At 42.9% G+C, this 15,299-nt stretch overlaps 1 protein-coding gene across 9 annotated transcripts in view; it reads left to right on the top strand.

Moving 5' to 3' along the window:
• Window positions 1–15,299, top strand: part of FRY (FRY microtubule binding protein) — a 192,624-nt gene that overhangs the window by 139,000 nt on the left and 38,325 nt on the right. For all 9 annotated transcript variants that reach the window (XM_083498834.1, XM_083498827.1, XM_083498826.1 and 6 more), the window contains 8 exons: window positions 319–487; window positions 1,227–1,317; window positions 2,401–2,483; window positions 3,273–3,423; window positions 4,855–4,958; window positions 8,111–8,296; window positions 11,773–11,971; window positions 13,871–13,992. In XM_083498834.1, coding sequence (XP_083354960.1) covers window positions 319–487; window positions 1,227–1,317; window positions 2,401–2,483; window positions 3,273–3,423; window positions 4,855–4,958; window positions 8,111–8,296; window positions 11,773–11,971; window positions 13,871–13,992 — 1,105 coding nt within the window. The remainder of the gene's footprint in view (window positions 1–318; window positions 488–1,226; window positions 1,318–2,400; window positions 2,484–3,272; window positions 3,424–4,854; window positions 4,959–8,110; window positions 8,297–11,772; window positions 11,972–13,870; window positions 13,993–15,299) is intronic.

Below are 15,299 nucleotides of genomic sequence, written 5' to 3'. Positions count from 1 at the left end.
CCCTAATACTGTAGGGATGTCATCAGCTAAAGTATGAAACAACTGCTGTCTTTTCAGCCATAATGCATTTCCAAGTATGTATCTTCCATAGGTAAAAATTTCTGCATCCATGATCTTCTGCATACCTCCCTTTAATTGGGTCACCCCCTAATTGTAGACAGGTTTTATGGCCCATTAGATATGTAGATCAGCATAGTTCTGATGGGTGTATCTTAGATCCTTTCAAAGCTAAAATGATGCATGTGTGCCTATTATACTTAAAATGTGCATTTCTAAGTTACAGTTTATAGAGGCTGCTAAATACTACTTTTTCTTCAGATCAAAAAAGTTGCCATCTATTTATGTCGGAACAACACTATTCAAACAATGGAAGAACTTCTATTTGAGCTTCAGCAAACAGATCCAGTGAACCCCATAGTTCAGCATTGTGACAATCCGCCGTTCTATCGCTTCACTGCCAGCAACAAGGCCTCAGCAGCCGCTTCTGGTAAGAATTGAACACCCCGTCTCATAACTTGCAACGCGATATTGTGAATGAAGGAAGCAGGAACAGAGTATTACAATAAATTTCAGCCCAACTCCTCCCTTGTTGCTTCTCAGACTCCCTTATCTCATCAACAAAGAAATGTATAATACCTGCAAGTAAATTTGCCATAATTCCAGAATCCACCAGTGATCAGGACATTGAGTTGGAGGCTAAAGTGTCACCAACTAAGGAGCCATAGCACGTCCCTGACTCTTGAGCTTGATGCTGGTGATAGGGGGGCCACGAACCCTGAGGCTAGGAGATTGGAGCCCACTGAAGCTGATGCCACAACACCAGGGCCAGTAGAAACAGAGACAGGATGTTCAAGAATTGCTTCCCCCAGGGCTCAAGGAACTAAGCGCCCCCCCCCATATGACCTTGCCATTCCAATGGCTCAGGAGGCATGCTAAGCCTAACCTCCCATTCTAATAACCCATTCATTACAGGGAATGGATGGAAGTGGGGGAGTACAAAGGGGAAACACTTCATTATACCTGTTTTCTTGTAACACAAATACCAAAGTAATATCTGAGAGGCTGATGATTGTGGTGTGGCACTGACTTAATGCTGTGCATTCATAGTCTATTATTTCTGTATTACACCAGGCTGCCCAATGCTTGGTTGTTTGAATCTTTCAAACTTAAGTACTTTGTGTGGGTTTTTATATATATGTAAATATATGTTTGTTTTACATGCACAGGAACCACTTCAAGCAGTAATACAGTAGTAGCTGGCCAAGATAGTTTTCCTGACATTGAAGATAACAGAATGGTGAAAGAAACAGATGAGAGGTTTGTAGTCTGCTGAATCAAAACCTGTTTGTTTGTTTGTTTGTTTGTTTGTTTGTCTGTCTGTCTCTTTCTCAAACATGAATTCCCTGAACTAGAAAGGCTGGATTATCCAGCTGGAGTATTTCACAGTACATCTGTTGAGGTCCATCAGGCAACTGATGCAAACTGCATATTCATAAATTTAAAATATAATTCCTTCTAATACCAAATTTGGGTGGTCTGATGCCTATCTGTTTGGCAATGAAATTGGCCACACATAAGACAGAAATCATATTAAGTGGGGGGGAAATAAAAATTGGCTTTTGGTAACTTCAGCTCTGTGTTACTTCTGAATACAAGATTTCAGCTCATTGACTAAAATATTTTTTTCCATTACGTACACCTGGTAACAAATAGACACCACAGTGATTAGAACAGTGTAATTTAGACAGTATGTATAGATTGACCTAGAGTGAGTTATCAACAGAAGAGACAGCATAAAGAACTGCCGAATAAATCATTTTGCTTCTGGACAACACACACTTCCTTTTCCTTACAAAAACATGTGTAGCAGTATTGTTTAAATTGGAAATTTCAAAAGCATGGCATAAACATTCAGAACAACATTTATTTCTCTTTGATCCAGCATTTGCCTGCCCGTTTCTTCAAGTGTGAATAAATAAATTGTGTATTACAGACCTACCAAGCGCTCTGCACAAAAACTTGCTAGAAATTATTTAAGAGTGCAAAAGCAGGGTGACATGTTAGACTGTTTCTCTTTTTGATCCCACTACTGAAGTCCAATCAGAAGATTAGAGAAACATTTGTCATAATTCTTTGGTAACGTGTCCTGTATCAGCAAAATGTCTTAGTGGTACAGTTCTTCAAAGATCTTTTAACACACCTGGGGGTTTAGAATTTTCTGTTGCATTACTTTGTCAGTTTTACAATCTGGTTTTGCTAGAATGCTACCACCCAAGTTTCCTCAAAGAAAACCAGTTATTCAGAGAAGGTTGATTGTCGGTTTGATCTTTTGAGAACCTTCAGAATAATCCCTCTTGAGCCCAGATTATGATTTTGACATTTTCTTTCATTCTTTCCAAGGTTCAGCAATGTGATCAGAGCACATAATCGACTGGAGTCAAGATACAGCAATAGCTCTGGAGGATCTTACGATGATGACAAAAGTATGACTTGACATTTGTTTACATTGCATTTTGTGAGTGATGTGGCATGATCCAGTCAAGGCTGTCTTCAAGTCCCCCTGGTTTCAACAGAATAATTAAGCATCTCCCATTGAAATCAAGGGGACTAAATTTTTTGAAATTGGGCAGGATTGTGCAGTTTGTAGTTCTTTGGGTAGTTGAAGCTCTGTGATCAGGATCCTTCATTGCTTAAAAAAAAAGCCCAAAAAGAATTGTACTTCAAGTGGTATAACGTAATTTGCATTCTTACTACTTGTGCCATACCTGCGTTAAGGTTTGTTAAACGTCACCATTGATTTGGCATAGCCATAAACACTTTCTGTGTACCAGTTTTCAGAAAACATTATGGCTACAAGGAAGCAAGACAAATAAACAAAAAAAAATTGAAATGTTCCAGCAATACAGAGCAGTCCATACCTTGGTTTTTGAACAACTTAGTTCACGAACAACTCAGAACTTAAACGTGGCAAACCCGGAAGTAGGTGTTCCAGTTTGTAAACTTTACCTCGGAAGCCGAACATCTGGCGTGGCTTCCGATTGGCTGCAAGATGCACCTGCAGCCAATCAGAGGATTCACCTTGGTTTCCGAATGTTTCGGAAGTCGGATTGACTTCCGGAACGCATTCTGTTTGAAAACCAAGGTACGACTGTATCTCAGTATGAAAGGCCAAAGGCATGTGTTTGGTTTGCATTGTCTGCACTGAAATATCCAAAGTCGGAACAACACCGGGTTCCCTACATAATAAGTTATCATAATACGTTACTCTGCAGATGATCCTGTGTCTCCGTACACAAGTTGGCTACTGAATATCGTGGAGACCAAACAGCCACAGCCCTTGCCGATGCCATTTAATGGAGGGTGCTGGGCACCTCTTGTCGACTACCTCCCAGAAACCATTACACCACGAGGGCCACTTCACAGGTAAGGTGGATGTTAACATTACCCGTCTTACAAAACAGTTTGCCCCCACTGTCTCCTAACTACATTATTACATCTGAACAGTCCTAAAAACATTTCCGACATGTTATGCATTAGAAACCATCTTTATCTTGCTGTAAGAGACATGTAGCGTGTCACTTTTCCCAACAAAAGTGAAATAGGCGCATGAATACTGTGTTGGGAGAATTAATTTGTGATTCTGCTTTAAGATTCAGACAGATGATGAAGAACCCAATTTAAAAAGCAGGGTCTGTACTCCCTGCACCCCCACCCTCCAGCCTAATGCATTCCTGTCACATTCTGTGTGCTTTTCTTATATCGAAATTACCTTCTTATATAATCTACACTGACAGGCATAATTTCATTTTGATTTCGAGGCTAAATGTAGACATCGTGACTTGTTATCACATTAATTACATTTTATAAAGCAGAAAGCTTCTGACATTGTGTCAGAAACTTGTTTGCCTCCCCCACGCCAGAGCTGATGTGGGTCGAGGTCATGGCAGGGCAGAGGACTGCAGCCCTGGCATTTCTCAGCAAGGTTTCACGTGCTAGTTATCAGGGTGAACCTATAAGAAATACATGCTCCCAAAAGTTCACATGCCAAGGTAACATGAATAACACAACACTAGAACTCGTGAACATGCAGTAAAGCTGAATGTTGGAAGATTAAACTAATCCAGAATGCTGCTGCCAGACAGGTGACTGGGAGTGGCCGCTGGAACCATATAACACTGGTCCTAAAAGATCCACACTGGCTCCCAGTACATTTGCGAGCATAATTCAAATTGTTGGTGCTGACCTTTAAAGCCTTAAACAGCTTTGGCCTTGCTGGATCCAAAGCCCTGCAGGCCCCTGACAAGGCCCTACAGATTCAAAGGTAGCAAAAGAATGAATGAAACCCTCCCCCTTTCTGTCCTGGTTGGCTTGAGTGACAGGGCTTCAGACATGGTGATGGAACCACTGCTCCCTAGCCAAGTTTTGGATTGTTGTCAGTGCGTTAAGTTTCAGAATAAATATATCCATTTGCTTCATCTTTAAAACCACCCCTCGCTGAAGAGGCCATGATGGTTTACAATACCTGGTTAAAGCAATAAAAATATTATTAAGCTACATAACCATCACATTTAAAATAATACCACTAATCAAACCAGATCAATGCAGCAGGCCGCATAATTACCATGACCGTGAACGCTTCTATTATTACACCTCATTAGTACAGTGTGTGTTAATGTTCAGTGCCTCCATGCAATCAAGCGCATTGTGTTTATTTTATCCACCATTGCTTAGGTAACCATATTGCGCCTCAAATAACTCCTGGTACTCTCTGATCAGCTATTGTGTGATTGTTGCCATTTCCCCCTCATTTGCCTTTGCAGGTTTTGAACTGGTTCATCTTCTTTTTCCTCTCAGGTGCAATATTGCTGTCATCTTCATGACCGAGATGGTCGTAGATCACAGTGTAAGAGAAGACTGGGCCCTCCACCTCCCCTTATTATTGCACGCCCTCTTCTTAGGTAAGAAGCAAGAACTGAAGTTGAATTTGAGTTCCTAATGCAGATGACGCTCCATATTATGTGGTCTCTCTTCACCTTCATTCATTTGCAGGCTTTTGTTTCAGTATTCTCATTTTTATCAGAGGCTGATCCCAGAAATGCTTGTTTGGGGTTTTGTAAGCTCTACTCAAGCTACTCTATTATTCCCTCCGACCTTTTGCTCTATAACTTTATGAAAAACAGCAGTTTACACAGCAAACTCGAGAGAAGTATTGTTTCTTCCCTGCCCCTGAAGCTGATATGATAGTTTATTCGTCATAGAAGTACAAAATGTACGAATGTAAATTTTTGAACTGACTCTGAAAGAAGTTCAGCTGATGAGTCCTAGTGGTGGACTGTGACCTGTGCTGAGATCTTATGATGAAGGGTGGTATATGAATGAATGAATGAATCAAACAAACAAATAAATAAACAAATAAAACAAGCCCCGCACAAGGCCTTGTGCAGTGAGGCTTGCCCCCCCCTTCTCCCTGCTCGCCACCCCCCACCCCCGGTGGCTCTGTAGGAGAAGAAACTTCCAGAAACAGCACACAGAGGGAGGAGAGGGAAGACCATCCAGCAAGCTGAAATGTTTGCTCTGACAGAATGATAAGAGGAATATGACATTGAATCCTTCCCTTTGTTTAGTTATTAATACAGGCAACTCCCCATTTACGCGGGGGTTACGTTCTAAGACACACGCCTGAGTGAAATCGCGTATATTTGAAACACCTTTGAAAAAGCCTGCAAACACCTTGTTTTGCCCTCCCCCCATTCCAGTATTGCATGAAAGGAGTGAGAGAAATGGAGTGATGGTTATCAACAGATTAGCCCCACCCTGCTCCCAGACAATTCCTGTCACTGATAATGAGCCTCAGAAAAAACACCATACAAATAAATGTTTGAAAGAAGGAATTGCAAGCACAAATTCGTTAGCCAGAGCTTTTCTTGTTGTATCAGTAAATATTATCTTTCATAAACCATTTGGCCTATGCTCACAGGAGGTTAGGAAACAGAACTTCTCAACTCATAGTTCTTCAAAGTGAAATTGAATTTATTGCCAGGAGCAGACAGCCTGACATTTTCTGATCAGCACCAGATTTTTTCGTTTTATCTTTGTCTGAGGATGTTTTTTTTTAAAAAAAAACTGCTAGGGAATTAACCTACTCTGAATACTTTTATGATCTCTGTGGTAAAGGAACCCCTGGCTATAAGTACATACTGGATATTTTTGAAACATATTGACAGGATTAAATCACCAACTGGACCACCCAATAGAGAGAGAGAGAGAGAGTGAGTGACTAATTCACAAGTACAACCTGTCTCTAAAAAAACACACTTTCTTTAGGTCACATGCCCCAATATACACATGCCAGGACATCATCAACATTTTATTATTTATACCCTGCCCATCTGACTGGGTTACCCCATGTCATCCTTCAATAGGAAGCAATCTGACAATGCTGAAAAATTATTCTCTCTTCCCACCCACCCCAGCAACTTGCACAGATGGTGCATTTCTAGGATAAATTGAATGGAAAGGCCCTCTCCCAAGTTCTCAGCTGAGCCACAGAACCTGCAAATTCCATCTGTCTTCTCCCTTCTTGTTGCCAATGCTGTTCCATACCTTTCCTTCGTTCCCCTCAAAAACCTCTTTGAGCCAGGTTGTACAACCCTTACCTCTGGTTGGCACAAACCATGGAGATGAGCAGGGACAGAATCCAGAAATTAATAAGGCTTATAGGAGACTTAGAAGGGTAAGGGGAAACTAGAAAGAGTACCCAATTTGAGGGGCGTGTGTCTGAATTTGGCCTAATGATGCATACTTAATGATATCACGTCACTTAGAAAAATGGCCGGAGTACTGTTGAAACAAGTAGTGTTTAGAGTCCAGTCCCAAGAGCAATTGCAACTGTAGAGCAAGGCAAACTGAAAAATATACTATATGAAGAAGAAGCAGTCAGAGTGCCAGGGAAGCAGCAGCATCAAACAGTAGCAGACTGCTTCTTTATGCTGGAATCTTTGTCCTACCATGGCTCCAAACAGTCAGGAATGATGCAAATCATCTCAGAAATAATTTAGGAAAAGAACTGAAAAAAGGTACATGCAAAAGTACAGCATATCACTCTAGAACAGGTGTGGGGGAACCTGTGGCCATCCAGATGCTGCTGAACCACAACTCCCATCAGCCCCAGCAACCATGACCAATGGCCAGGAAGAGTGGAAGTCGCAATTCAGCAACATCTGGAGGGCCAAAGGTTCCCCACACCTGTTCTAGAACAACTCTTTGGCTCATGAGTGGGCAGTGATGCTTTGCCGTGGTTCTAGTCCTACTTGGATGGCTCTAGAAGGTAGCGCTTGGCTTCCTTGTGTTCTAGAGAGTTCAACCTTATATACCCCATGCTCTTTAACAACAGGTGCGGGAAACCTTTTTCAGCCCAAGGGCCACATTCTCTTCTGGGCAATCTTCAGGGGGCCACATGCCAGTGGTGGGTGGGGCAACAGCAAACAGAGCAACAAATGTGAATCCTCGCTTTATACACACTGGCACGCAACCTCTGTCTTCCATCCAGGCAAGCCAGAAGCATTATCTAAGTTCAAGGGCACATTCCAGCCAGCCAAAAACACATAAAGAGACTACAAAGCAGGTCTGCTTAGGGGCAAGGTTAGGGAGGAGGATGTGGGCCAGGCAGAGATCTGGAAAGTTGCATGTGGTCCTTGAGCCTGAGATTCTCCAGCCCTGATCTACATGAAACCTCTTGAGTGGGCTCATCCAGGATTTTGAAGTGCCTTGCTATAACCTGGCTTCAATAACCAAGGCTCCCAATAGTTCACGCTGTATTAGTACTTCTGTTAAAAATAATGTATGTGCATATTTAAAACCTTCTGTTTGAGAAATCAAGGGCAGCTTTATAGTCAGTCAGAAAGTTTTTTTAATTGATTATCTAACAGATTAAATGGTGCAAGCCTAGCTTTCACTGGTACTAAATTCAAACAAGATATTTGAAGAGGAAGCACACCCTGTATTTTGTCTGTTTTTGTACTAAAGGCATGTGGATCGTTTGCTATATCTGGAACTTGTTAACTTGTTTATACTTTATATTCAGTGATTGCCATTAACTGCTTTCCCTTAGGCCTTGACCATTACCGCCCTGAAGTCTTTGAGCATAGTAAAAAGCTGCTTCTCCATCTTTTGATTGCTCTGTCATGCAACAGCAATTTTCAAGCCATTGCCTCAGTGCTTCTCCAGACCAGAGAGGTGAACGAAACGAAGACTCTCACAGTACAATCAGCATACCTGCCTGAATATTTCTATACAGGTAACAACAAGCAATTGATAGAGTATATATCTGCTTTGTTTTGACTTGTCCCTAGTTTACTCCTCTGGTGCTCTTTCTGTGCTAGCTATACATTTGTTCAACACTCAGTTTGGTTACACTGGTACAATGCCCTATATACTGTATAGGGCATTACTGTACCAATGTATCCCAAACTGGGTGTTGAACAAATAATGGAATATTCTTTTCTGGTTGTAATCTGCTGAGTAAGTGTCCTGTCTAAATGCCTTAAAATAAATAGAGCTTATGAGAGACGTTTGTTTCCTCCAGACTGCACTCAAGGGACTTTTAGATTGTTTGATTCTGCACATCTAAGGGCAATTCCACACATGTGCATAAAATATAAGAAAGGCAGAAAGGCTTGAGCCTTCATGCTTTCCTCCGCTACGTGTGTAACCTCTGAACAAGAAGTGGAGCTCAAGAGTGATCCTCAAGTTCAGGTGCCAAACTCCGTAAGGCATGCAACCTCTGAGCAACGTCTCACAAGTAGGACCTAATTGCATGACTCAAGCTGTCTCTTTTTATGGTGGACAATTCACCTGGGAAGAAAAGAGAAAGCACAGGAGACCAAGGATTGCTTCTGTGTCCTAATGTGCCCCTTACCTTTAGAAGGAATAACAAGGTAAAATGACTACACATACATTCGCTGGCTGCTTATCTGTGACCTTATTACTGTCCTGTCACTAGTCGTAGCAGAGGCTCTTTTAACTAAAATAGATAAAGTCACGCTGAAGAGAACAGGCAGATAAGTATCTCAACATGCAGTGTGGAATAACAAACAAGTGCAATGCTTCACTGTCTCTGAGAGCATGAATATAAATGTATCTACTTTTTTTAATTAATAGTTTTTTATTGGACTTTCAAAAAGGAAACAGATGCAGTCAAACGATACAGACAAAATCAGTTCAGCTACCTTGGGGCAGTGGAAGGGAAAGAGAGCTTGGATTGAGAAAGGAGCACACAGGATAGTTTTTAATCTGCAAACGGTTATTTTAAAAATGTTTCTGGGGGAAAAATCAATGGCATGTGAACTCTGCTCGTTGAATGCAAGAAGAACTGAACTTTGTGAACTCTGAAAAGAGGAGGAATTGTAATTTGACATGTTTATCTCCTCACCTTTGCTAATCAGTTGCTTCGGTGCATAGCTAGAGCAAATGAAGACTGGTAGCCTTCGTGGGTTTTTTATCAAATACCTCTCAGACAGAATGTAGGCAAACACTACCTAAGATTCCGACTTGCAGCATTCAAAGCAGTTTGTCAAGCACTGTTGTGCACAAATAATACATTTTTATATTTTACCATTCCTTTTCCTAAAGGGGGGGCAGTTCCTTTGGGCCATTGGCCATGCTTACAGGGGCTGATAGTAGTTGTATTTTGGCAACGTCTGGAGGGGCGAAGGTTCCCCATACCTGCTCTGATTGGCTCAGTGAATCTGTACATAGGGAAGGGGCAGGTGTGTCCATCCCCCTTCTCTCTGCTATGCAGCTTCCAGGGTTCCCTGGCTGGCATGCAGGAGGACCCTGGGCAACTATGGGTTAACACCCTGCCAAGGACAGGCAGGGACATATTCCCTCATCCCTCCTGCTGTTTATGTATTCCACATCAATCCTTGCGTCCTGATATGACAGAGACTGTACCTATAGCTCAGGTATAATTTTGAAGAACTACAGACCAAGGGTGGCATATGTCAGCAGTAGTCAGCAGCTAGAAATCCTTTTGAAGGAAAGGTCCAAATCTAGCATTGACACTGGAGGAGCAGGCTGTGTCCTTCCAGCTTCTCCTCATGATGTGTGATGTTTCCACCCACAAATTCCTCCTCCTCTGAATATCCATCCTTTCTCCACTGTGGCCTGTAACACATGGCTAAGGAAGACTCTTCCTATGACTCTTTTCTCATTGTAAACAGGATCAAATTCATAGACATGCTTGGATTATGAGACCGAAGCTTGCATTTTTTGCTCAACCTTTTCAGAACCAGGGCTTGGGGCTTTGACACTTGTGTAATGAGAGGAAGAAATGTTGTCCAGATAAGGGGACAATTCCATCAAGTGATGGCTCAGTGCATTTAACCTTCAGCCAAGTACATTTTAAGTGCGGACTATGTGGGTACTTAGCAGCAGAAATTGTGCTCAGTTAACTCCTTCCACAGTCCTGCTGCTCGGCTACCCAGACCTAAGATACGGTCTGGCTAAGCGTACATCCCAACCCAGGGTTGTAGTTTGCCTTCCCCAGACAAACAATGATGAGTAGGAAGCCAAGAACACACCTTGGCTACAGCTCATTATTTGTCTGGAGCAAGACAAGCCGTGAGCTCAGGGTCAGACTTAATGCCAAACTGAACCATGGCTTAGGTCTTCATAGTGCAGCAACAAGAGAAGAGCACAGTGGTTACAATTTGGGTTTGGCTTACTTGCACACTTGAGCCATTGTGGCTTGAGGAAGAATTTCACACAAAACTTATATAAATGGACTCATAGCTGTGCATGGAGGCGCAGGTCAATTCTGTGTCCAGGACAGCTGTCTACCAGATCCATCTGGTACGCAGGCTGAGACCCTACCTGCCCACGGACTGTCTTGCCAGAGTGGTGCATGCTCCTGTATCTCCTGCTTGGACTACTGCAATGTGCTCTATGTGGGACTACCTTTGAAGGTGACCCAGAAACTACATCTAATCCAGAATGCAGCAGCTAGACTGGTGACTGGGAGCAGCTGCCGAGACCTTATAACACCAGTCTTGAAAGAACTACATTGGCTCCCAGTACGTTTCCGAGCACAATTCAAAGTGTTGGTGCTGACCTTTAAAGGTCTAAATGGCCTCGGCCCAGTATACCTGAAGGAGTGTCTCCACCCCCATCGTTCAGCCCAGACACTGAGGTCCAGCTCCGAGGGCCTTCTGGCGGTTCCCTCACTGCTTGAGGTGAGGGTCTTCTCGGTAGTGGTGCCTGCCCTGTGGAACGCCCTCCCTTCAGATGTCAAGGAAATAAACAACTATCTGACTTTTAGAAGACATCTGAAGGCAGCCCTGTTTAGGGAAGTTTTTAATGTTTGGTGTTTTATCGTCTTTTAAATATTCTGTTGGGAGCCGCCCCAAGTGGTTGTAGAAACCCAGTCAGATGGGTCGGGTATAAATATATTATTATTATTATTATTATTATTATTATTATTATTATTATTATTATTATTATTATTATTATTATTAAATTGTATATTTAGACAAGCTTCTAGAAAGGAACATGCATCATTTCAAAACCACAAGATACGTAACGTGTAGCTGTTTTGTAGCTCCTGATCACAGATTTGATCGAGCTGTCTCTTCTGTTATTTACTCCCGGTTCTGTGAGGGTTCAGGGCAGCTAAAACTATTACCAAAGACATTATTGCCCTGCAATGACTCTTGAGGGGAGTTCTGACCTCGGCTGCACATTCCATGCTTATCTTTTTCTCTCCATTGCTGCTAGGTGGCTTTGACTTTCTGAGGGAGTATCAGTCTTCTCCCGTGCCAGACTCTGGACTCAGCTCCAGCTCCACCTCTTCCAGCATCAGCCTTGGAGGGAGCAGTGGGAACCTCCCTCAGATCACCCAGGAGATAGAAGACATGGAGCCAGCCGTAGAGACAGATGAAAAGGCAAACAAGCTAATTGAGTTCCTGACTACCAGGTAATCACATCAGAGCAAAGATACCGTGCGTTCCGCTGTAGCATACCTTTGGAGGAATGCGTCTATATCCTAATCAGATGGAGTACGTTCCAGCACAAGTCTCTGGCAAACACGCAGTCATAACACATTCCCAGTCGTTTCCTGACCTTTGTAGATAATCTGTAAAAATAATAATATTTAAAACGGTTGCAAATTTCACACAGACAGAACCTGTGAAAGAACCAGCTCCCATAATAATAAAATATGTAGCCTGTTTGGCTGATGAGTCACGTTCCAATTAATTACCAAAGCTGCCAAGTCTGTGGTGCTTTGTTCTGCTTTTGGAGCTAAAACCAATTGCCGTTTCAGTCTTAACATGAGAAACCAACAGTCAAAATCACAGAAACCCCCAAAACAATGAAAATGGCATGAATGGGATTTCTAACTCGATCTAACAAGACCATGTGTAAAATTAACATAGGTGCAAATGTAAGCGTTTGCCACTATTGCATAAAAGTTACAGCAAATTCTCTGAACACCTCCTGCTTGGTGCTTATAGCCACTTGTGAATCTGAGGCAAATGGGTGGCATTATTTATGTATTATATATGCTACGATTCATTACAAAAGGTTGTGGTTTGAGGTGATGTTGGAACACCAGAAGCTGATAGAATGAAGTGAAGAGGAGAAGGACTGGGGGCTAATATGGTGGGAAGGAAGAATGACTTGAGGCCTGAGGACTATTTTAAATCCTGCGGAGAAGCAAAGTAAAATGAAATACTTCTGTAATTCTCGGCCACTTGCTTCTACCGACAATTGTATTCAGTTCCAAATTCGGTCTTCTCTTTCACATCCAGATGTACCCACATCCTTTAATAACTTGAGGGTTTGGTGGGAGGAGCGAGAACCTCCAACGGTAGAGGAACTAATCTATAGTTGCCTTGTGCTATGACTTGAGACAAAATGGGAAGCGCTTGTTTATGCTGTTTTGCCAGCGGTGATCTCACTTCCGGTGATTTTTCTGGGTGCTCTTAGTGCCACGAGTGGAAGTATTCACACACTGTGTTGGGTCAGCAACTACCCTGTTGGGTCAGCAACTACCCTGCCAGGAATGGAGGGGGTGGTGGTGGGATTTACCCAGACAACTACAGCTCAACAGGGTGCTACATGAGGAACAGCTGCAGCTCAGCAGGTTGGAAAAGCACTGACCTGGTTGAACTAACCCTAGCCAGAGCAGGCAATGAAATGGCTACAGTACGGTAAGACCGTATCAGCTGCAGAGTTGCACTTCCCCTTCCCCTCTTGTATGATGATTTCTAAAGTGACACAGGTAGCAGGTGTGTATGCCCACCCCTGACCCTGGCAACCCTTTAGTAATGCAGGAAAACATGGCCCTTACTTCCATTTGGCTCATTGTCCTTAGTGATGTCATCATACTAGGCATCTGATCCCTGGGATCTGTATTCCTTGGAAGAAGATGGCCCAGTTTAAGAGAAACAAAACGTGCAGAAGTAGCTGCTCGCTGGGCTGACACAGACAAAGTGAGTGGGAGAAGTCACAGAGCATTGCCCCCACTGCTCCAAAGTACTGCTTTTGTGCCGAAAGTTGAAATGGCAGAAGGTTCCTCTCCGCCCTACCTTACATTCACATTTCATAAATTTCCTTTTGCTTTGCACTTCGCTTGCCATGGAAAACTAAAGCTCTGCTATTATCTCAAATAGATTGTAGTAAAAAGAAAAAGATGAGTTGCTTTGTAAGGATGGGATAAATTGCATTTCTGAAATGTGTATCAGAACGAATGGGATGGAGTCCACTTTTTTATCACTTTAGGAGAAAGAGGAGGCAACATTGCAGCTTCATTATACCTTTTAAAAAAAACTGGATACTAAAGAAAAATGCAAGTGTGTTTTCTTCTTTTCAGGGCGTTTGGTCCTCTTTGGTGCCACGAAGACATCACTCCCAAAAACCAGAACACAAAGAGTGCAGAGCAGCTTACCAACTTCTTGCGTCATGTTGTCTCTGTCTTTAAAGATTCCAAATCAGGTATTGAATCCACTTGTGGTGGTTGTTTTTATGGTGCCCCTCAACTGGTGCTGTTTTGCTGAATAATTCCTACTGTTTTCTCTCATACCATCCCTGCAAGCAATTGTCATTTTGTAGTGTTAACAAAAAGGGGGGCAGGGGAGAATTTCTGTACCTATATTAATTTTTACGGTCTGATTTTAGGTGATTATTCACATAAAATTGTTGGATAAAAGCAGCAAGGCAAAAGCCAGCTCCAGATGGCTGGAATGCAAAACAGGATGTTTTGGTTTGCAACTGTACTGTTGGCAAAAAGGAGGAGTCTATTCTCTGTACTGAGCACCGGATGTTAGCTCAGAGTGTCATCTGACCTGTGCTGGAAGTACAGGGGCGGAGTTGTGACTCTTTTGATGGAGTCTGAAGGGTGCAGTCACGTTTTCTATGTACTGCTGAATGACAGGAATAAAACATGTAAATAGGACTCCTGTCTGTCTCATTTCCCCTCCCTGGGGAGAATGCAGGGAGGGAGAGAAGCAGAGAGAAGCAGAGGGTGTGTTCTCTTCAAATCTAATGAGGAGAATCGCCGGTTTATGACCTTGCCTGCTGGGAGACGCAGCGGAGAGGTCATCAAGTATCTCACTCAGTTGCCCGGGGGAGGCCAGTTTACCTCTGACTGTGAGCTGAGATACTGACATAAATAGGGGCATAGGCTGCCTTATACCAAGTCAAGTCTGTTGTGTAGTTCCGTATTGCCTATACCAAGGATGGGGAACCCGTGCTCTCTGGGTATTGTTGGATTACGATTTCCATCCTCCCAGACCAACAATACTTGGAGGATCACTAGAGGACTGGCAGTGACTCCCCAGGATTTCAGAAAGGGAATTTTCCCAGCCCAACCTGGAGATGCCTTAAGAACTTCCTTATGCAGTCTGCTTTATCTTTAGAATTTTTAGATGGTGCAAATATTTTCATATTAGCCATTTCACTCTGGATGTCAAGAACCCTATCTTTGCTCCCCATGAGCAGTAATTGAAGAGTGCCTATGCTCATAATTACAGTGGTACCTCGGGTTACATATGCTTCAGGTTACATACGCTTCAGGTTACAGACTCCGCTAACCCAGAAATAGTGCCTCGGGTTAAGAACTTTGCTTCAGGATGAGAACAGAAATCATGCTCTGGCGGCGTGGCAGCAGCGGGAGGCCCCATTAGGTGAAGTGGTGCTTCAGGTTAAGAACAGTTTCAGGTTAAGAACGGACCTCCGGAACAAATTAAGTACTTAACCCGAGGTACCACTGTATACTGTTTGGGTGGAAGAATTTTACCTGG

The sequence above is a fragment of the Podarcis liolepis genome, assembly GCF_965112155.1.
Source record: "Podarcis liolepis genome assembly, chromosome: 4".
NCBI lineage: Eukaryota > Metazoa > Chordata > Lepidosauria > Squamata > Lacertidae > Podarcis > Podarcis liolepis.
Note: the sequence above shows the minus strand (reverse complement) of the source record. Positions and strands in the feature narration are given on the sequence as shown.